Here is a 23,727-nt window from a genome sequence, read left to right as displayed (position 1 = left end):
GGGTCATGACCTCACGGTTTGTGGGATGGAACCCTGTGTTAGACTCCGCACCAACAGCACAGAGCCTGCTTAGGATTCTCTCTCTCTCTCTCTCTCTCTCTCTCTCTCTCTCTCACTGCCCCTCCCCCCTTTCAAAATTAACAAACTTAAAAAAATAAAGTGATGAAGTAGTACCAAAATTAACATGATCAAAAATGCTGATGCTACATTGTCAAAAATATTACACCTCATAAAAAAAAATACTTCAGAGCTTAGAAGTAAAGCTTATACACAGCAGAAATAAATACCATAAATTATTCATGCTGTAGTAAAAAACTGTATTTACTGGACCTTACTTACATACTCTTTATTTTAAAAATAAGAAATATAAAGACACATTATAGGTCTTACTGTAGTTACATGTTGTTTACTGAAATGATGCTTAGATTCTTTCTCAGAGCCCATTGCTTTCATCAGACATACACTTTCACATATTTACTTGCATAATTCCTAAACCCATGGATTAGAAAAAGTAATGTAAAACCAGGGAGAGCAAAAGCTTTAAGCACTCATTGCAGAAAAAAAAAAAAAAAAAGATAAAAAAAACCACATTAAGGTTTATAAAACTTAGTGTCTAATTAAACAGTATTTTACATTTACATTAAATAGGTCCAAACACTGCTGCAGATTGTTTCAAGCTTTTCGAGGTGTAACTAACTTGTTAGGAACATTTATACTTGATTCTCCTATGGGTCACTTCAACAGGGAACCTGTGCCTGCTGGGACTCCCAATACCATGATGATCCAGGGACTGCAATAACCAAATCAGTACTGAATGCTGCGGTTGGTGTGCTGGCAAAACAGAGGTAAGGTTCCAGCCAGATCTGGGCTGACTTGTCAAACTCACAAAACTCTGGCACTACCATCTCCTCTGACTGATTTCCTTCTGACTTGTCCCAGAATGGGAGGATCTGTGAGTTGTCCAAGTAAAAGCTGTAATAAATCCCTTTGTTTCAACAGAGTCCCATAAAAAGGTGAGAAAACAATCTCCACTCCCAACATCAGACAAGCAGGCTGTAAGGAAGAATATAACAAAAACAACAAACTCAAGGGAAGAGGCACCTGGGTGGCTCAGTCAGTTGAGTACCCAGTTTTTACATTGGCTCAGGTTGTGATTCTGGGGTCATGGGATCAAACCCCATGTGAGGCTCTGCACTGAGTGTGGAGCCTGCTTAGGATTCTCTCTCTCTTCCTGTGCCCCTCTCCCACATACTCTAGTCAAAAAAAAAAAAAAAAAAAGTTTGGAGCATCTGAGGGGCACAGTTGGTTAAGTGTCAGACTTTAACTATTTGTCTATTTGTGAGCTCGAGTCCCGCACAAGGCTCTGGGCTCTCTGTGCAGAGGCAGCTTCAGATCCTTTGTCCCTCTCTCTCTCTGCCCCTCCCCAGTTTGCACGCATGCTCTCGCTCTCAAAAATGAGCATTTAAAAAAAATACAAGGGATGGGGCACCTGCATCCAACTTCGGCTCAGGTCTGATCTCCCTGTTTGAGTTCGAGCCTGTGTCAGGCTGTGTGCTGACAGCTCAGAGCCTAGAGCCTGCTTCAGATTCTGTGTATCCCTCTCTCTCTGACCCTACCCCACTCTTAACTCTCTCTCTCAAAAATAAACCCTAAAACATATATTTTTTAAACACTCTAGGGAAACTAAAGGAAGATTATAGACATGAGGAAAAATGAAAAAAGATAAACATGAAGTCAAGATTCAGAATACTCAATATACACGTAAGTTAAAGAGAGGGGTGCCTGGGTGGCTCAGTCTTTTTGGCGTCTGACTTTGGCTCAGGTCATGATCTCACAGTTCATGGGTTCAAGCCGTATATCGGGCTCTGTGCTGACAGCTCAGAGCCTGGAGCTTGCTTCGGATCCTGTGTCTCCCTCTCTCTCTGCCCATCCCCCATCCCCTCTCTCTCAAAAATAAACATTAAAATTTTTTTAACTTAAAAAAAAAGGAGAAACCATAAAAAATCAGAAGCAAAAATAAAAGGCAACTTAGATCTTTGCAATTAAAGGGAACATCAACATCAAACAAAATTACTTTTTTAAATGTTGATTTATTTTTGAAGAGGGGAGGCAGAGAGAGAGGGAGACAGAGAATCCGAAGCAAAAGCCTGATGTGGGGCTCCAACTCGTGAACTGTGAGATCATGACCTGAGCCAAAGCAGGACACCCAACCAACTGAGCCATCCAGGCACCCCTCAAACATCAGGCAAAATTTAAAGACCAATATCCTATGTATGTGTAGGCAAAGTGTTAAATGTGCAAGAGAAAGCAAAAATACATTAACTAGGCCAAAAGAAAAAAAGAAAAGACATGATCCAAGAATTCTACATTCAGTGAAGCAGTCAGTGATGGGTGAGCAAAAAAGGAAGCTGTTCTCAGACATGCAAGGACTTTTTGTTACTTTTCATGACTGCTATATCCTGTCCTTTATTTTGACATAGTTGACAGAAATAGCTATTCACGTAAATTTTTTCATGACAAATAATACATGAATGGCAATAACACAAAAAAAATAGGATTCTTTACACACCAATAAAAGGATCTAAGATCCTATAAACAAAATTGGGTCTATAAAAAGGAAGGGAAGAGAGTAAGGGGCTATTATTTCAAATTATGCATTTTCAGTATCAATAGCAGATTTTGGTTTTTATCTTCCATTCTGGATTTTTGGTATTTTCCATTTTCCCCGATGCACAAATGTGTATGTATGTATACACACACACACACACACACACACACACAAATATATATATATATTTGAGCAAATACATTTGTGAAAATGTTAAGATAAAAAAGTATATATGTTCTAGCAGTTTTCCAGAAAATGAAAAAGACTGCTCTCAAAACAGTGTGTTCCCTTTACATCAGAAACATTCAAGTAGAGAATGTGTTTTGGGAAATGTTCTAGAATAATTTCCAGCACTGGTGCATTAAATTATCTCCAAACTCTTTTTAATAACAAGTATCAACTTTAGACTATATCTATCTATCTATCTATCTATCTATCTATCATCCCTTTATAACAACGATGAAACAAACAGCCCATTTAAAAAATAGACAAAGGACTTGAACAGACATTTCTCCAAGATGATAAACAAATAGCCAATCAATTAGGATGGCTACTATCAACAAAAACCCAAATAAAAAGTGCTGTCAAGGATGTGAGGAAATAAGAACCCTGTGCATTTTTGGTAGTAACATAAAATGGTGCAATTGTTATGAATGGTATGCTATGGTACATCAGTTTCTCAAAAAATTTGAAAATAGAATTGTCATATGATCCAGCAATACCATTTCTGGGTATAAACCCAAAAGACCTGAAAGTAAGGACTCAAAATAGATACATGCTAAGACCCCATGTTCATAGCAGCATTATTCACAACAGCAATAAAGTGGAACCAACCCAAGTATCCAAAGACACATGGGAAAACAAAATGTGGTATATACATACCATGGAGTATTTCAGCCTTAAAAGGGAAGAAAGTTCTGGCACACGTTACAACACCAATAAACCTAGAGTACATTATGCTGAGTGAAGTAAGCCAATCACAAAAAGTGCATGATTCTACTTATATTAGGTACCTAGTCAAATTCAGAGACAGAAAGAATGGTGGTTGTCAGGGCTGGGGACAGTAGGGAATGAAGAGCTGCGTAATGGGTATGAGTTTCAGTTTGCAAGATGAAAGAATTCTGGAGATACGCTGCCCAACAACGAGAATGTATTTAACACTACTGAAGCATACACTTAAAAATGGTTAAGACAGTCACAGCACCTGGATGGCTCAGTGGGTTAAACATCCTTGACCCTTGATTTTAGCTCAGGTCATGATCTCACAATCATGAGATCAAGCTCCACCATCAGGCTCCCTGGTGGGCATGGTGGCCTGCTTAAGATCCTTTCTCTCCCTCCCTCTACACACTCTCTTTCAAAAAATAAAACTTAAAAAAATGTTTTTAAATAGTTAAGATGGTCAATTTTACGTGTATTTTACCACATGTTTTTTAAGTTTTTAAATTTATTTTGAGAGAGAGAGAAAGTGTAGGAGGGGCAGAGACACGGGGAGACATTGTTAGAGTGGAGCTCAAATTCAGGAACCATGAGGTCATGACCCGAGCCAAAGAGTTGGATGCTTACCGACTGAGCCACCCCGGAGCCCCAACTACGGTTTTTTAAAATACAAAAGCAAAAAATGTACCATCACTTTAATGGCTCCCAGAATGTGCCCTACCAACTAGCTACTCTGAGAGCATTATGCAATTTAAATGACCTGGTAAAAGGAAAAGAGCAGAAAAAATCATTATGTAAAAATAAGGGTTTCTGATACTTATTATCAACTGTCTTCACACACGTTGTGTCATTATGAATTTATATCAATTAATATGCAGTTGAGACGTCTCCACTTCCACCTCCCTTTGTCACCAGACAGAATATCATTTTGTTTTCTTAAATTCTAGAAGACTGAGCATTAAAATTACCTTTGCCTCACTGCTTTCATTTTTTCCCCCTACATCTAGGACTTTATGAAAAAATGATCACAGTGTCTGGGTAGCTCAGTCGGTTAAGCGTCCAACTTCAGCTCAGGTCATGATCTCACGGTTCGTGGGCTCAAGTCCCACGTCGGGCTCTGTGCTGACAGCTCAGAGCTGGAGCCTGCTTAGATTCTGTATCTCCCTCTCTCTCTGCCCCTCCCCAAGTCGTGCTCTGTCTCTCAAAAATAAACAAACATTAAAAAAAAGAAAAAATTATCAAAAATAAGCAAGGATTTACCTAAAGTGCAATTCAAAACCATGTTTTTCTAATAACAAGAAACTGGAAAAAACAAACGCTAAACAGTAAATAGCTGGTTAAGGAAATACTTCATTTTAGATAATGAGAATATAATCATGAGAAAATGTTTACTGTAAATGTGTAAAAAAGACTACATAAAATAGCATACACTGGGATTCCATCTCTCAAATCTTATCAATGGTTCTTTAGGAGGTAATGAGATTTTAGGTGGCATCTGTGTGTGCTTATGAATGGTTTCTAAACTATGAGGAACACGTACTACTTTTACAACTAGAAAAACTCTGGTGTCAACTATATTTCAATTTTTTAAGAAAGCCAAAAAAAAAAAAAACCCCTTTAATTCACTCATATGCCAGTTATCTCAATAAAGCTGGGAAAAAAATAAAAATAATATACCTCACTGCACAAAAATGAAAGTGAAAAAGTTAAAAAAATTTGACCTGCCTAAAACCAAATCATCCTCCTCAGCAAAACTAGTCCCTTATTTTAGTATCCTTTTAGTCAATGCCAGTTTCATTTGCCCCATGGTTTCCAAAATTTCATTTATCACTGATTCCTTCTACTCTCTATGCTCAGACGCAGTTAAATTATGATTCAATTGTTCCCATCCCGCCCACTCCTTTATTTTCTCAGTGCTATCACCAAGTAAGGTTCAGGCCTACATTATCCACAATATAAAACTTTCTAATTAAGCTCTGTTTCCCTATTGAAATTTGTCCCCATTGTAATCCACTCAGCAACTTCAATCAGGCTGTCAAACACTGCCACTGCCACCATTCCTCTCCATCCTTTGGACTGTTACAACCAGCAGCTCAAGCTGCTACAATGAAGGTAAACACCTCCAGCAATAAAATTTTAATTTAAAATTTTCAGTACTATTTAAAACATTATTTCCTATAGTAAGAGAGTTAATATTAGAAATTTCTAATCATTAAATATCTTAGGGAAAGGGCAGCTGGGTGGCTCAATTGGTTAAGTGTCCAACTCTTGATTTTGGCTCAGCTCACGATCTCACATGAGTCTGAGCCCCACATTGGGCTCTGTGCTGACAACGCAGAGTCCTCTTGGGATTCTCCCTCTCTCAGCCCTTCCACCCACCTGCGCTGTTGCTGTCTCTCACAATAAATAAATTAAAAACAAACAAACAATAAATGCCTCAGGTAAAACAAAATTTTTCTTAAGCATTTAAAAAATGAAAATTAGGTTAAGCATCGGGGGGCTCAATCCCACAAACCTTGAGATAACGACCTGAGCTAAAATCAAGAGTTGGACAATTGATCAACTGAGCCATCCAGGTGCCCGAGAAAATAAAGTTTTATGAAATTAAATACTTTTGAAAATCTAGGAAAATACCATCTAGCAGATAGAGGGGAAGGATAACAAGAGTAAACAGTACATTCAGAAACAGGTAAAAGGCCAAGTAAATTAAGAAACATCTACTTAGCAAAATGGCATGAGAAATATCAAGTATGAAAGCTATTAAATATGTATAAAGTGGGAAGAAAGTAAAAATTCATGTATACAATAATCATTATTTAAATTGTAGATACAAACAATACCAAAAATAATACAAACAAAAATCTGCATAAGTAAAGGTGGGTAAGACAAATTGGCCAATAGAATAGAAAAGGGACTAACTACATTCCCATGTGTACACACACACACACACACACACACACACACACGAATTAAGTATAACAGAAATGGCACTTCACAACATAATAAGAGACAGACTGAGTCATTGATTAATCATTAATACATGACAAGGGACATTCACTATCACTTTCAATTAGATCTCTATGTCACATCATAAACAAAAAAAAATCCTAATGGATAAAAATATTAGGGGAAAAAACAAAGAAAAATAGCAAAGTATTTTTACAGTAATGAATTAAGAAGACCACCTTAACTATATCCAGAAAGCCCAAAATCTACAAAAACAAAGACAAATATTAACATACAAACTTAGAACCAAAGAGAAAAGTAGTTAAAGGATATAGGAAATTTGAAATGGAAAAAAATGGCTAGATTTTTTTTTTTTTTAAGTAGGCTTCATGCCTGACGCTGCTTCATGCCCATCACAGGACCCAAACTCACGACCCTGAAATCAAGCAACTGAGCCACCCAGGCGCCAGGCAAGAAATATTTTTAAAAGATGACCAATCTGAGTGAACAAAAAAATAATTTTTAAAGTATCAGATATGCAAAAATTTAAAAGATCACCGATAGTAAGCGCTAGGTTACACAGGAAAAGATGTACTCCTACGATACGGAGTTTAAAAAGGCAGAACCTGGGGCACCTGGATAACTCAGCTGGTTAAGTGTCCGACTTCAGCTCAGAGCCTGGAGCCTGCTCCGGATTCTGTGTCTCCCTCTCTCTCTCTCCCTCCCCCGCTCACACTCTTGTCTTTCTCTCAGAAATAAACATTAAAAAAAAAAAAAAAAAAGGCAGAGCCTTTACACCTGAAACTAATATAACACTGCATCAACTATATTCACACATACATACATACATAAATAGATGCAGCACAAAAAAATTTAAAAAATTAAAACGGCAGAACGCTTTGGTGGGCTTGAGTATACTGTCAACACTTAAACATACATTCCCTTGGACCCAGATTATTTTATTCTGCTTCTAAGAATCAATCCCACAGATATACCTGCACAACTATACAGGCCTGATCACCAGGATGGGATGTTCTCTGCAGCACTATATATAATGCACAAAACTAATAAAAGCAACTCAGTGGCTGCAATCTAACACCATGAGAAGAGGGACAGACTTAAATAAACAACATTCATACAACTAATATTATGCCTCATTTTTAAAAATGAGCTAAATAAGAATATACTGATGTAAGACTGCAAAAGATAAACGCAGTCCTCTATGAAGTCCATCCTGACTTCCAAACCTTAGAACTACAATTTAAGAGCCATCAATCGAATTGTGAGTTCCAATTTTCTATGTAAAACTACTCCATAAACTAGACAATTTTCTATGGAATCCTAGCACACTGTCAGTGTACAATGACATGACAGGGATTTGATAAAAGCATGTTTTCTTATACTGACTGCATCATGAGAAAGAATCCAAAATTGAGCATCAAAGACATTACCTTACTGAATGTGAAAGAATTTCTGATCTCTGTATTTTTCCCTCTCCAACAGTATCAAAATCAAAATGTCACTTTACGTTTCCTATCCATGAATGCCTTCCAAAATAAGCTAGGTGAACAAAAGTTAATGCAATAATTTTAACTTCTAAATGGTGAAATATGATTTCTACAATCTATGACATGTATTTTATAAATACAAATTAGATTAATAGTCCATTTAGACAGTAATCTGCTTAATAACCAGCTAAAGTTCCAAAAATGATTCATAATACCCAAAATTTTTAAAACCACTTCATCTTTTCATTCATTACAAATGCTTTAACAGCAACCTCCTTAAAAAACATGAAATAGACAATCCCTGAACTGATACTTTAAATTTTTGTTCCATTTAAAGAAAAAAAAAAAAACAAAAAACGAAAAACCAATGACTCATCAATACCTGGTCAATGACAGGTGATGCTCAAAGATGCAGATAACTGAAAACTGTTTGATGACATCACAGCTTACATGGGAAGCATAAATCTTGACCTCTCTGTCTCAACTTCAAAGTGATGCCACCTACTTGACACAAAAAATGTCTAAATATCTAAAATCATTTCCATAATCTTCTGAGAAAGAAATCAGTTATAAATGATAATTTACAGAGGTTCTGTGGAATGACTTCCTGATTTATCAGAGATCTAAATTTTTTTTTACTTGTAAAAACATGTTTAGCATAATTTAGGTCGTCTCTTTTTACTATGATAATATCCACGCTGAAAAACAAAAACGTTCCTAGAATACTTTAAGACAGTGATTTCTCTGAAGAGTAGATTCCTCTGAAGAGAGAGGAAGCAGAAAGAACTGGATAGGGTTTCAGTTTTTGCTTTGATCTTACATTTCTTTAAGTAAAACCTGGAAGCAAATGTGTCTTTTGGAGGCGGAGTCCCTGGGTTCTTAACAATTTACAATCTCTTTGTGACCTTGGGCAAGTTATGTAATTTCCCTGTGCCTCAGTTTCTTTACCTGTAAAGTGGGGATAAATCTTCCTGCTATGTAGGATTACATGAGCTGACAGATGTGACATGCTTACAATAGCACCTGACACATGGTAAATGTTACTGTTACTGTTATCATCAACCTCATCACCAGAACTATCAACTACACAATCTAGCTTAAAGGAACTGGGAAAAGAGGTAACTGGAGGGTGACATCTGATCTATTCCTACACTTATATTTCAAACATAAATTCTATTTTTGTAACCAGTAATAAATAACCAACTTAAGTGAAAAAGCATACAGTAAAAAAGCAAAGTTTCAGTCTTAAATCTTCAAAAACATGAGACGATACAGGCTTTGGAGTTTGATATTTATTTTTAGCAGGAAGAATATGCTAATGATGATGACATCGTTAGAAGATACGCCCATGTCCAATACCTGCAACAGAAGCTCAATAGAAGTTAAAGAAACCATACCAAAAGACTAAAGACAAGAATTGCACATTACTTACCCTTAATTCTGCTAACAGTAAAACAAGTACAGTAGGTTTAAGACAAGTTGCATCACAAGATCAAAACTGGCAAGTTACGTATCACATGTATCTTTTTAAAACTGTTTACCTTTTCCTTTTTATGTACAATTGGGAAACCTTTCTAAAGGTGGAGCATGGTGCCAACAACTTTGCTCCACACTGAAAAGGGGTAATGCTAAACGAAGAGCTGAGAATTTGGGGTGGGAAAGCTCTTGATCAAACAGCAGGTCTCACAAGTAGAAGGGACAATCCTCTTTGGCATAGAGACTGCTAAAACAAGAACACTACTAAAAGCAACTTAATAAAGGCAGTATCCTAACAGACCTACAAATTTACAGAGAACGGTTTAAATAAAGGGATCCAGACAAGTTAGAAATTCTATTATATCGAATTACAATAGGAAATTGCTACAGCAATAAACAATTTAAACAAGAACTGGTCAAAAAAGATTCTTAAAAAAAACAAAAACAAAAACAAATCTGGCCCATCTACCAACAACAGCTACTCTGCTCAAAGAAAATATGAGAATGTTTCTTTTTTCACCCTGCACCTCCAGATTCATCAACTGTAGCAATCACCATTTAACTTAAAGGAGCGACTTTCTACCTAAGGGTGTGTATGAGCCAGGAGTGAGGTGGCAATATGTTAAGCATCAGAATCAGGGATGGAACAAAAGAGTAACTTGAAGACTGACTTTGTGAACAAAACTGATGAATTGTTCAGGGACTGGGAGAGGGGACTAGCATACCCACAACAAATTCTATGCCAGAAAAACTCTTTTTATTTCTTAACTGTATACCTAAAAGCCTGCATGTACTCTAAACAGGAATTCAATAAATCCAACCATAATTTACTATAGATGACACCAGACTTCATACTAACTGCTATTTTCCCACTAGTTTTGTTCTTGAAGAGTTTAAACTCTTATGATGAATTACTATTACTGGGATTTCACATCAATAATTTTAAAAAGCAGCCCGTTTCTGTAATTCCACATTTCTAAGTTTACTTAGGTTGACTTGGTTCAAGTAAAAAGAAGCCCTTTCCTGCAAGGAGAAGCTTACCTGGGTCACTGTCTAAAAATATGCAAAATGTACAGGAACAGAAATATTCTGAAATTCCTACCAAAAAATAAATTAAGCAAATAAGCACTAAAGAAGGAAAAGGTTACGCACTTCCAATTTATGCTCTTTCTCTGCAAGGGCTTCCTTTTGACAACGAAGAAAATCTGCTAACATTCGAGTGAGTTGCTTCCTATCATCTATTTCAGCCGCCAATCTGCCATTGTAATCTGCCAGCAACATACAAGCATCCTCTACCATTTTAGAAAGCCTTTCTCCAGATTCTTTATCTAAGAAAAGCACAGAATAATAGAATTATTACACAACAAAAACAATGCCATATGCCGTTCCCTCACCCTGACTTCCAAAAAGTTCCAGATCACATTTCTTTTCTTACCTGTTATTTTATCTAGTAGGGATACTTCTTGGACTTCAACAGGCAAAGACGCTATCCTCTGATGAACTGCTGCATCACCTGAAGCTGCATTCTCTAGATCTTGTAATGCTCTAACAAGATCTAGAGTCTAAAAAGTTACACAACTTTAGAACCAAAATAAATGAAGCTTAAACAAACACAAAAGACCTCAATTTTATTTCATATTCCTTTATCCTTACGGGCTATATACTTGTTTAAAGTTTCAAGTATAAACTGCTTTTAAAGATAGTCCATTTCTTTTATATATTAAGAAAAAGAAACTATACTATGTTAGGCATTGGAAATATATAAATTGGAAACTAAAATAAGACATGGCCCTCAGCTTTGAAGAAGTCATACTCAAGCAATGGAGACAGTGTAAAAATAATTACTGGGCTCTGAAAGTGACATGGTTGATTTATATGCCAAATACATACAGTGGTAGAAGGGAAAGCAGGCTATAACTTCAACCTAGACGTTACACGTTTTACATATGACATATTCATTATATTATTATACATGAGAATTTTTAATACTATATTAGATATTGAGGGAAGGAGGATACAAATCATGTTCTACTACAACACAGAAGGGTCTCACAAAGTCTATTTCTAAATGATGTACTTAAAGCACAAAAGCAATGTAGTTTTGGAATATGTTCAAATATGGTTATCTTCAACTATCCTACAGTTTGCTAATAAGATCATTAAGAGATCACAAAATTCCATATATCTGACGGCTAATACTTATATAACACTTAACCAATGTAAAAATTATTTTATCATTAGAATATTTACTTATACTGTTGTCATATAAGATATAATTAGGAAGAAAGGGCAAGTCTTTGCTGATAATTTCACAATTCATAATATTTATAAATTTACTCCAAAGAAAAATGAATATTTTATTTTTACTGGTTTCCATCCCCATCCACCTCCTTTTTTTTTTTTTTTTTAATCTCTAAGACTAGTTCCTGGAACAGTAGAAAATTATACACACACTTGAAAAATATAGGATATAACCAATTCTGTGAATACATTGAGATGACACTGATAGATAGTTACTGATTTTTCTTTAAGCTATTCCCTGACCAAAAAAAAAAAATGCTATCACTGGGGTCTAGCACACAGTAGATGATCCAGCATGATAACAATGAATGACGCCTAATAAATATACTATCCCTTGTATGCTTTTAATTCATTACTATGTTTTTAAAATTCTAATATTTTACAAAATAATTTTGTTATAAGATACATCCCCCCTACAAATGAAAGTGAGCTTCCCCCTACAAATGAAAGTGAGCTTAAGAGCAATGACGATTATCATGAAGCTTTTTTTCTCGTGGGCCCCAATTAACTTTTATATTGTCATTTCTTAATCAGTCCTAGAAAGTTCTAAAGCTTTCTGAAGTTCTGAAAAGTCATCTGGCTTTATGGTCCCGATACGCATGCTTTCATCTCACATTCACATTCCCACATGAGTTAATTCTAAGTTTCTAGTGCTGGGTCAAAGATCAGACAAAAAAGCACAGTTGTCTGAAAACAACACTAGCCTACAACTTTCTAATAGAGGAGAATGAAATGAGTTCAAGCGGATCCTACGAAGAGAAATTTTAGTCATTCTTATAAAGAATGACACAAAATGGTAACTACAAAGCTGAACCACTGAAAATTAAGCAGTACAACTAATCTGAAAATAGTCATCATAAAATGAAAAGCAACAGTGTTTTATTTAAGTACTAGATACTCCTAAGAAGTACAACTGGAGTTAGTCTGTCATCAGGGAGAATAAAAAAGGATCAGACTCTGTATCTAAAACTCAGATAAAATACTGTTCATGGAATCATAAAAGGGCTTGTTGCACAAAGTGCTTTGTCTTAAATTATTACCAAATAGAAAAAAATATACACCTTAAGGTTTGGTTGTTCAAAACATTATGTTCTTATTACTTTTTTATTCAAGCTCTTGTCCCTGGTGATCATATGGGCTTCAGTACCTCCTATCAATGAGTGAACAGGTAGTTTGGTTCAGGTCCCAGCTGAGCACCTTGGTCAGATTCTTTCTGCCTCCCCAGTACTACTACGAATATACACACAAAGTTCTAGGCAGTGATTGGTTCTATCTTTCTTTCTAGCTCCTTTCACTGGGGAAAGAGTTTCAACCAGCCTCTGGTTGCATGCAGTGAATTCAGGTCCAGTCCTCCAACTCCCATGGAGCACTGTGAGTTCTTATTACCCTACAGGATACTTATTTCTGGAAATCCATGTCTGTTTCCTGACCAAAGCTCAGAAAAACCAGGCTCTGGCCCACATATTGAATTGTGCTTCTGTACCATTTCTAGTCCACAAAGATATTTACCTTGTTTTATGAGTATGGCTATGTCTTCATTTTCTCCTTTTAAATTTTATCTGTCCCTCCTATATGTTTGAAACATAGAAGGAGGAAGCTTTAACACTCAATGCCCACATAATTAAAAGTTAAAAATGTTTTTCTGGAATCATTTGATGGCTAAGGAATGCTATACTGTACCAACCTGGGAGGACATGGGGTATTAAGATAATAACTCTAATCTGTCTTATTTTACCATGGAACTATATGGTTCTATATAGTTACATAGAACTGTATGAGTACATGCTTGCTGCTATAACACTCATTTTTACATGTTTAAAAGCAAAAATACAGTAAAGGGCAGTTGTATATCTCTAAGAATGGCATTCTCAGTGTACTTAAATCATACAACAAAGGGTCTTATCATACAATGTTTTATTTATTTAAAAGGAAACTATTTAAGTGACAGATATCTCACCAGACCTAATCATACTTAGCAATCAGATAACCTCTTTCTATGTAAAATATAACTGCCTAATATAAAACATACAACATACTATAACAAACATAAGCAACCTGTTAATCAGAAGAGATATTCACAAAGCTTCTTTCTTGCACTCAGAATTATAATAAAAGTCCATTTATATTAGTAAAACCTCAAAATTAATAAAGCTTAGTGGCCACATGAAGTAATAGTAACACAACTCCCTTAACAGAGAAAAACTTCTACCTGTGGTGGTTCACTTGGAGATCCCAGAGAGGAACAGTTTTCATTTTCATCCACCTTTATCTGTTCATAAGTTCGCTTCCTAGGCTTCTTATCGCCATCTGAATTGAAAGAACATCAAAAGTTTTAATGAAAGGAAACATTTTAATGGAAAGATCACGATAAAAGATTACACACTTACACAGAGCTTGCTTAAGTTGTTCTAACACATCATTCTCATAAACAGACCTTTCTTCCCAAATAGATAATACCCTTCCAAGGTGCTTCTTACAACTTTCATCAGTTTCACTAAAGAAAAAATAAAAATATTAACAATTAACAGTGTTACTGAAAAGGCAATGGTGATTTAAAATACAGTCAGACATTCACTCTCTGAGAAAAAGCAGTCCAAATTTTTACTGAGCACGACTATGTGATCAGAAGTTCAGTGAAGTGATCAAGACAGACATACTCCCAGCTTCCTTTAAAAGTTTACAGACATTTTTGTTTAAGATTTTATTTTTAGGTAATCTCTACACCCAACATAGGGCTCAAACTTACAACCCTGAGATCAATAGTCACACGCTCTGTCAACTAAGCCAGCCAGGTGCTCCCAGACATCTTAATAAACAAAAAATTACCAAAAAAAGTGCTTGTACAAGCTACAGGTGTTTATAGAGAAGATGCCCTTAACCTAATGGCGGCTGATTATGAGGCCAAGAAGATTTCAAATAGGTGATTTTTAAATTTATTTAACAAATATTTATTGATCAAGGCACTATCTTTGACACTGGAGACACAAATGGAGCTTTATGGCAGCTGTTATTTACAAGTGCCACAAAAAAGAACCAAGTATTAAAGAGAAGCATCATGCAGAGATCTGGCCCAGTTCAAGAGAGATTAGAAAAGGTATCTGAGCAAGCGGTATTTGAGATCTAAGGACTGGAACATCAAGGAAGTGGCAAACAGACTACTCCCAACCACGTCCTACTGCCTTCATCACTACCACTGCAGACTGAACTGCTATTACCTCTTGTCTGGATTTTTAAAGTCTTCTCATTGGTGTCCTCAGCTCTTACTCTTCACTCTATGCTCTACTATTGTAAATCAAATCATAATGCTCTTGAATCTGCTAAGAGCTATCAATCATACCAAGAATAAAACCAAAAAGCCTTATCCCAGACCATAAGGTAGATATGTTCTGCTTTCTGGCTACTTCTCAGTCCACATTCCCTTAATACCTTCTGCCATACAATTCTCCCTGCTGATGCTCAAACATGCCCAGCACACAACTGTCTCATTGTTTCTGCCAAGTATTCCCTCTACCTAGAATCCTTGTCTTTTAGATGCTCAAGTGTCTCATTTTATCCTTTCCTTCAAATGCCACCTCTCCAAAATAGTCACTCTTTATCTCATGAGATAAAGTTCTCATGAGCACTGTCATACTCTCTAGTTCTTCCTTACTTTGCTTCTTCACATTACTTATCTACTGGCATAATATATATTCATCTGTCCACCTAGTTACTACTTTGGTCATCAACTGAAATGTAAGCTCCACTAGGACAGAACTTTATCTTATTCACTACTGTATCGTCAGGGCTAGCACACAGTAGGCGGTCAAGAAATATTTTATTGAATTCCTTGGGAGAGGCAACATATATAAAAGCCTTAAGGGAGAAAGAATTTAAAGAGGTTCAGTTAGCTTCAACTGTGGACTATAAAGCGTGTGTGTGTGTGGAAGGAACGTGAGACATGTGTCTGAAGATGTAGACAGGGCCATGAAGAAGCATCATCACCTTAAGTCCTGCTCAGGACTTCAGACTTGATCTCTGGGATCAAGTTTTGAGAACTCAAAGGCAAGGGAGTGTTATGATCAGCTCTGCAACTGTGGCTAGTTTCCTAAATGGATTAAACAACACTAGAGGTTCTTGCAAATTATATAGAAATGACATTATAGAAAAAATCTAAACTGTGGGAACTATATATACTACATGGATAAGGGGAGTGAAAGAGAAAGGAGAATGTGATACACTATAAATTACACTATCAAAGAAAGTTTAAGATGACACCTAGTTTCTCATATGGGCATCCAGACAGACAGAGTTGCCATTCACTGGGTGAAACCTGAAGGAGGAGCAAGTCTGACAGGGCGCAGTGACGTGAATTCAATATGAGACAGAGTCCATCGGAGATGTCTGGAAGCATACAACTAGAAATTCCTTAGGCAATTAGACACACAGGTCTAAAACAAAACACATCCAGTGGCCCCTGGATGGCTCAGTCAGTTAAGCGTCCAACTTCGGCTCCGGTCTTGATCTCACAGTTAATTGAGTTATTAGGGTGTGTAATAACTAAATATATGCAGTGTATGAAATCACCCAAAGGTCAAGCGAAGAATATGACCATAGGAAGAGGGACTAGGACTGAACTCTTAAAAAATGGCAACATCTGAAAAGATGGTAAGATAGTATCTAAATTGAAAGATAAATAATATTCATTTAAGAAAGTAACATATGGTAGTATTTCATACACTGTAATTTTTAAAAAATGCATCCACTATGACTGAAGTTTTTGGGCATGTGGTGAGCATATTTTCATCCTTAAATCATTCAACACAGATCTTCACTTACCACTGAATTCTGTAATTTAGACTGATTTAACAGTCTACCCCAATAATGTTTACCCAGAAATCTACCAAATATTTGCATATGTTTGGAAATAAGCATTTAAAAAGAGCATAAGCCAAAGCACCAACTTTTACCCTTAGAACTTTTCTGTAGCAAAATTTTTCAACAGGCTTATAATTATTCTAAATAAATTCCTGTACTTCCAAAACACTTTGAAGTATTATCATATATACCCAAACACTAAAAAAACTTTCAAATTATATGCAAGTAAAGGGTACAACGTTTATCCAGAAATAATACCTGGAAAACAGACAGCTTTATAAGCACACAAATTTTCAATTCAATACTCATTCATTCTTAATGAAGTCCATTCCAAAATGGCAGTTGCTTTTTTTGGTCTCTTAAAGGAAAATTGTTAATTCAAGTACTCCAAAAGCCTACCACTTTGTGACAGTTCAAAAATTTTCCTTTACAGAAAGTATTTAACACATTTACAAATGCCATTTATAGTTAAGTCTTTTCAAAGAAATACATTCTCTGTTTTTTGTTTGAATGGCTTACAGTAAATTTTAACAAAAGGACATATTATGCATTTAAAACATTACCAAGTACCCAAAACAATTATCATACCTTGAAACATGTTTAAAAGCCTCCACTATAACTGGCGCAAAATCTTTTGTAAACTCCGGCCCCTTCCTTTTGCTGTTCTGAATGACATCATTGGCTAGGTAGAGAAAAGTAAGCTTCCTGTTTGGTTTGGCTGAAAAATAAAAAAATTTAAAAATCTACTTAAAATATCCTCATTTAAGTTAGACAAACATTCTCAATATCTGAATGAAGCAGTTTGAGAACTACAACATGGCTACTAACCTTTATGTAATATATTCAACTCTAGCTTCTCATTCTACTACCAAAGTCACAATTCTTTACCTCACTAGGTTTCTATAATTTCTGGAGATGGATCATGTGAGGAAAAAAGAGGACTCAAGAGGCAGAGAAAATCAATAATTAATCTGCTTCCTTGCACTTTTACCAAACTGCCCAAAATACTTACCCTTGATTCCTAGTCTTATCACAATTCCCAAATTAATAGTTTTATACACTGAATCCTCATGTCTGTAAAACTGCATCTCTGTAACTCTATCTGTACTAAATTTTGCTAAAACTATTAAACACTACCTGAAATAAAGCTTATTTAAAGTAAGATGGGACGCCTGGGTGGCTCATTGGTTAAGCATCTGACTTTGGCTCAGAAGTCATGATCTCATGATGTGTGGGTTCAAGCCCTCCATCAGGCTCTGTGCTGACAGTTTGGAGCCTGGGGCCTGCTTCAGATTCTGTGTGTCCCTCTCTCTGACCCTCCCCCGCTCATGCTCTGTCTCCCTCTCCCTCAAGAATAAATAAACATTTTTTAAAAAATAAAATAAAGTAAGATGGCAACTGGTACCATTAAAATGGTACCCTAAATCTTGAATTTGAATGTTTTAATACCCACGTTGACTTTACAGTCGATCATTAAGTTACTGTGAAACAAGAGTACAAAACGTAAAATAGGTTGAAAGAAACATCACTTCAATAATTATGGATTTTTTGTTCATGAAATAAATATTTCCCAAGCTAACGGACTAAATGTTAGAGAGACCAAATGGGCAGTTTAGATTTTCTCCTGCTTTGAATTACATGACCTTAAATAACCGAATTCATCTTGACAAAAATATGTCCCTACTCACTATATTCTGTGGGAGTAGTCATCCTTCTAAAAAGAACAGAAAAGATTTCAACAATTATGGGCCAGAATACATTTTTACTGGTTACAAGGTTAAGTGGCTTATTATTAAGTATGACTCAAATAAGAGTCTTACAAATGGGTAAAATTTAGTTAGTTGAACATAATCTTTTGTACTATTTTCATAACGTAATTTTATTAGAATTAAATCTAAATTATTCAAAGTTGTACCATCATATTTAGAAACACTACTTTGTGGCATCCACATTCAATGATGGAGGAAACTTCTGGTCAGGAATGATAATCCAGTGCACCATTAATGTGGCCACTTACTGGTTTTAAGACAAAAACAGGCAGGCTATATTTGGTCCTCTAGATTTGAGTATTCAGTTTAAGTGTTCAATGAATTAAAAGCCATTTCTGAGTTCACATCTTTCTTGAGGGGAAACTAGTAACACGATCTTACAAGAAACTAAAATACTGAGTTAGAGATGACCAGACTTTACAAACCTATGCTATCCGCTGCAGAATCTTGTTTGTCTATCTAAAGATGTGGCCCCACACTTTTCATGTTTTTCAAAGTCTTGGAATAGAATAGAGATATGAAAGAGATGGCAATAACAAAGACCAACTTCTGATTTGTTTTTGGCTTGTCTGGTTAGATAAACTATACAGTGTAACTGGTGAAGATACTAGGACCTTTTCCCATGAAGATGACAATAATGTCAACTTTCCCAATATTCAACCCTATTTTTTTTTTTTTTTACCTAACTCTGCCCAAAGAAAATCTTACCCAAAGGAAAGGTTAATATTACTTAATCCAAGTATTTGCCTTCTCAGCATCAAAATGATTTTAAAAATTCAAATTTGTGTTATTACCCAATTGGGAGAGCATCTGCAGTACTTTGAATGGGTACCTGAACCAATGGGCTCCTTTTCCTAAATAACAGTAACATTCAGCAAACTTTTACTATGTGTTACACACTACCCTAGGCACTTTACATATAATTTACATTTAATACCTAATTTAATCCAAGGAATGTGAGGTACCATTATTACCTTCATTTGGCAGTTTAACAAATTGGCATCAAAAGGGTTAATTGCCCACAGTGAAATATCCAGGAAGGGATCAGCCAGGATTTGAATCCAAAGTCCAACACCCAAGCTTCCCTCTTAATAACTGGACTATGCCTCTCATGACTATGTTATAAATGAAAGAATGTTACCTTTGGAAAAGATCAAGGAGCAACTCAATCAAAGTATTTTAAAATGTTAGCAGCATTATTCACAACAGCAAAAGGTAGAAACAACCCAAGTATCCACGGACAGATAAATGAACAAAATGTGGTACATCAATACAAATGGAATATTATTCAGCCTTAAAAAGAAAGGATCCTGGGGCGCCTGGGTGGCTCAGTCAGTTAAGCAGCCGACTTCAGGTCATGATCTCGCGGTTCACGAGTTCAAGCCCCGCGTTGGGCCCTGTGCTGATAGCTCAGAGCCTGGAGCCTGCTTCAGATTCTGTGTCTCCCTCTCTCTCTCTGTCCCTCCCCTGCTCAAGCTGTGTCTCTGTGTCAAAAACAAATAAACATTAAAAAAACATTTTTAAGAAAGAAAGAAAGAGAAAGAAAAAAGAAAGAAAGAGAAAGAAAGAAAGAAAAGAAAAAGAAAGAAAGAAGAAAGGACATCCTGACACAGGCTACAACATGAATGCACCTAGAGGATATTACGCTAAGTGAAACAAGTCAGTCACAAAAAGACAAATACTATATGGTCCCGCTATATGAAGTACCTAGAATAGTTAAATTCAGAGACAGAGAGTACAATGGTTATTGCCAGGGGCTGGGGGAAGAAAGGCATAGAGAGTTACTGTTTAATAGGTATAGAGTTCCAGCTTGGTAAGATGAAAAGTTCCAGTTTTGGAAATGGATCGTGATGATGGTTTCATAACAGTGTGAATGTACTTAATACCAATAAACCAAACACTTAGAAATGGTTAAAATGGTAACTTCTGTTATGGGTACTTTACTATGCAAATTAAAAAATGTGTATTTGACAGTATTTTTTAAATCCATGGGCTACCATCTCTTAAAATTAATGCAGAAAAGTTACTACAATATACATTAAAGCAAAAATTCACAAGATTTCAAACTGCAGTTCCCAGTGTATTCCAAAAACAAACCATACCAGGAGCGTGGATTTGGTATGGGGTACAAATATCAAGACATTATTTTCATTTTGTTTCCCTTGTGGAATCCAGGCTAAAATATGAGACATACCTAGAAACTGCTGTAATGTATACTCTTTTCCAAGTTTTCAGTGAAAAAATTTACTTTCATTTAAAGCTAGGTGTACCTTTATGTAGAGCAAATTAAACTAAAGGAACTAATCAAAACAAGGAATTCCAGAAGAAAATTACAAAAATGACTTTCAAGTGAATTTTGATAATTTGAAAATAACAGGGCCATAAATTTTTATTAAGGCATACAAAATTAACAGAAAGAGCAACAAACCATTTCATAATTCCTTAAAGAAAAACTGTTGACAATAAGGCTTAAAACCAAGTCTGATCTAGTCACTTCCTTTATTTCTACTGTCACAGGGCTCCTTATTTTCCAAATCTTCCATTCAATTTAAATAGTGTCCCATGCTGGGCACAGATCAAAAATAACCTTTCCTATTCAATCAAGAGCTTGTAAGCTCTATATAAACTGGTACGTGATACGTCACATCACTAAAAATGTAAGTTCTCTTTCTTTATTCCTTCTCTCCGACGATGTATCACACAAACACTGGAAACAATCTTAAATACAATATTATGTCCCAGTGTATCTGTATGTGTCTGTACTGCTATATTTGCACCAATAAAGTATAAGCAATTAAAGACCGATCAACATTTATATTGTGAAGAAAATGGTTTCTTATATCTCACCTGTCTGAACTGTAAATTTTAAGCTACTATGGGTATTAAGTATAGCCCCTTTTCCTCAGACCTTGTATGTAAATAGGTACATCAAAACAAACAAATAAAAATAATAAAATCTGGCCAATATGTGAGGACATAATATTACCTAAAATGTTAAGCATATCCCCTAAAGGGCAATACAAGTTCAGTTCGTCACACAAGTAAGAAAGAGTTACATAATTCAATAATTCAAATTAAAAAAAAGATCAACTACAAGGCTTCAAAAAGAAGAGTCTGGGCTATTAGATAAACAATATGAAACAAACTTAATTAGTCAAAGTACTACATAAATTCCACCTAGTTTCACTAATTCATAATCAGTTCAGAATTCAGTTTTACTTATTCATAATCAGGAACCAACAACATTACTTATTTTCTTACACTGTACAAACCATATACCTATTCATTTTGACATAATACAGAATATTATAATATAATTTAATCACCCATGTTTTTACAGGGACTGAAATTTAAAATCACAGATAATAATGCCAATAAATACAACAAATAGCTAAAATTTTACTGTGTTACCTATTAACACAAGAACACTTTACAGAGGAAGCCCTATTAATGGGAGAAGCAGCAAAAAAACTGAATAAATGGGTGTCTGGTGACTCAGTGGGTGGAGCATCAGACTTGGCTTCGCCTCAAGTCATTCGTGGGATCACGTGGGGCATTACACTGAGCATGAAGCCTGCTTAAGATTCTCTCTCCGTCTGTCCCTCCCCTGCTCTCATATTCTCTCTAAACAAACAAAATAACTGAATACACACACACACACACCAATGAGCATTACTATAGGTCTTACAGAAAGAAATCAGAAGAAAAGCCATTACCTTGAAATAAAATTCTATTAAAGACTTACTACTGACTGTTGGACAGCCTCATTTATTTCCCTGGTAAGCTGATTATCACTACAGACTAGAAGACATGCTCATATAGATAAATAGTTGGTTATGTGGCAGAAACTAATTTTCTTTGTCACAGAAACTGTATAATCCGCAGGTGATTCCTGAATGGATTTTGTCCCAGACAGGACCAGCTGCAGCTGGCTGCTTAACAGCTGAGGTGGGTGAAAAACGAGGTGGATAAAGCCAGCGTATTCCTGCACCATTGCCCCAGTGCCTCAGATTTTTGGCAGCCCACCCTTTGCTTTAAAATCCTTCAAAGATTTTCTATTATTCTCCAGATAATATTTTAAATCCTTAATATGAACCAAAGGCCCAAAAATGTCTGTCTCTGCCATCTATACTACTCTCTTCATGACCAATACAATGCCTCCTCTAACTTCCCCAACTCCTACCCATCCTTTAGACCTCAGTTAATAAGTTCTTCTGGTTTCCCTTGACCACCTAGTACCCACAGGTCAGGCAACTCTGATATGCTCTCGGAGCACCCCATACTTTACTTTGAACACTTAATCCCAAAGATATCATTTTTATTTAATCTAATGCTTCCCAACACAACTAAGTTCCATTGAAAGCAACAACTGTCACTCTCATCTACCAATCTATGGAATCAAGCCCAGCAGTCGATTCAAAATTTGTTCAGCTATTTACTAAATAACTTTTGGCCTAGACCTGTGCCTTTAATTATCTGTTCTACTAAGTTGGCTCCTGGTCTTTACCTTGCCCAACATAACAGAAGATGGGAACAAGGAAATAATTAAATCACACTGCTCTCATAAACCTCAACTTCAAATTCAGATTATGAAAGACAAACTTTCTTACAGATCTAGCTAATTTTGCTTATTTTCAATGTATTGAATTCAAATATTTTTATCTCCCCCTCCATTCTAGAGTTCTCACAAATCAATAACCTATAGAAAAATGGGCTAGTATGAATGGAAAGGTCAAAGAAACACAAATACTAAGCAATTAAAACCAACATCATTTTCCACCTATTAAAATGACCAAGATGGAAGTCTGACACTAAAGTTGGCAAAAGCATGAGTAAGATTATCACCTTTAGACAACTTCAGACATTGGTGGTTAATAAATAAATTACTGCAACCTCTCAGAAAAATCATTTGGCAGTATCGATGAAAAATGTAAACACACAATCCCCTGACCCTGCAAATTTCATGTCTAGGAATTTACCCTATGGATATATTCTCATAAATGTACACAGAAATAATTAAGGACACTCATGACAACAACAAGAAAAAGATAACTAAATAAATCATGCTATATCCATATAATCCAATATCCTACAACTGTTCAAAAATGAGATATTTACATACTGATATGCAAAATTATCTCAAACAGACATCTCAGACGTAGTGTTAAGTTATACATATTCACACAAACACAAACACACAACAGACAGACCTACTTTGAGGGAAGACCAAGAAGTAATTTGGGGAGGCGTGTGTGTCAAGAGTTACCAACAACTCATGTGTTGGTATATTAAACAATTAACTTGAACCTACATGCTGAAAACGCCT

General features: G+C 35.8%; 1 protein-coding gene across 3 annotated transcripts in view; it reads right to left on the bottom strand.

Moving 5' to 3' along the window:
• Nucleotides 1-23,727, bottom strand: part of RPRD1A (regulation of nuclear pre-mRNA domain containing 1A) — a 69,332-nt gene that overhangs the window by 28,526 nt on the left and 17,079 nt on the right. For 2 of the 3 annotated variants that reach the window (XM_049619519.1, XM_049619520.1), the window contains exons 2-6: nt 17,221-17,350; nt 14,166-14,272; nt 13,988-14,085; nt 10,913-11,039; nt 10,630-10,805 (exon numbers count right to left, since the gene is read on the bottom strand). In XM_049619519.1, coding sequence (XP_049475476.1) covers nt 10,630-10,805; nt 10,913-11,039; nt 13,988-14,085; nt 14,166-14,272; nt 17,221-17,350 — 638 coding nt within the window. Of the gene's footprint in view, nt 1-1,162; nt 9,361-10,629; nt 10,806-10,912; nt 11,040-13,987; nt 14,086-14,165; nt 14,273-17,220; nt 17,351-23,727 lie in introns of those variants that run through there. The other variant, XM_049619521.1, reaches the window with a different exon arrangement.

Source organism: Panthera uncia (assembly GCF_023721935.1).
Source record: "Panthera uncia isolate 11264 chromosome D3 unlocalized genomic scaffold, Puncia_PCG_1.0 HiC_scaffold_8, whole genome shotgun sequence".
NCBI classification, from domain to species: Eukaryota; Metazoa; Chordata; class Mammalia; order Carnivora; family Felidae; genus Panthera; species Panthera uncia.
The sequence above is the reverse complement of the archived record's forward strand: the minus strand, read 5'-3'. Positions and strand labels throughout refer to the sequence as shown.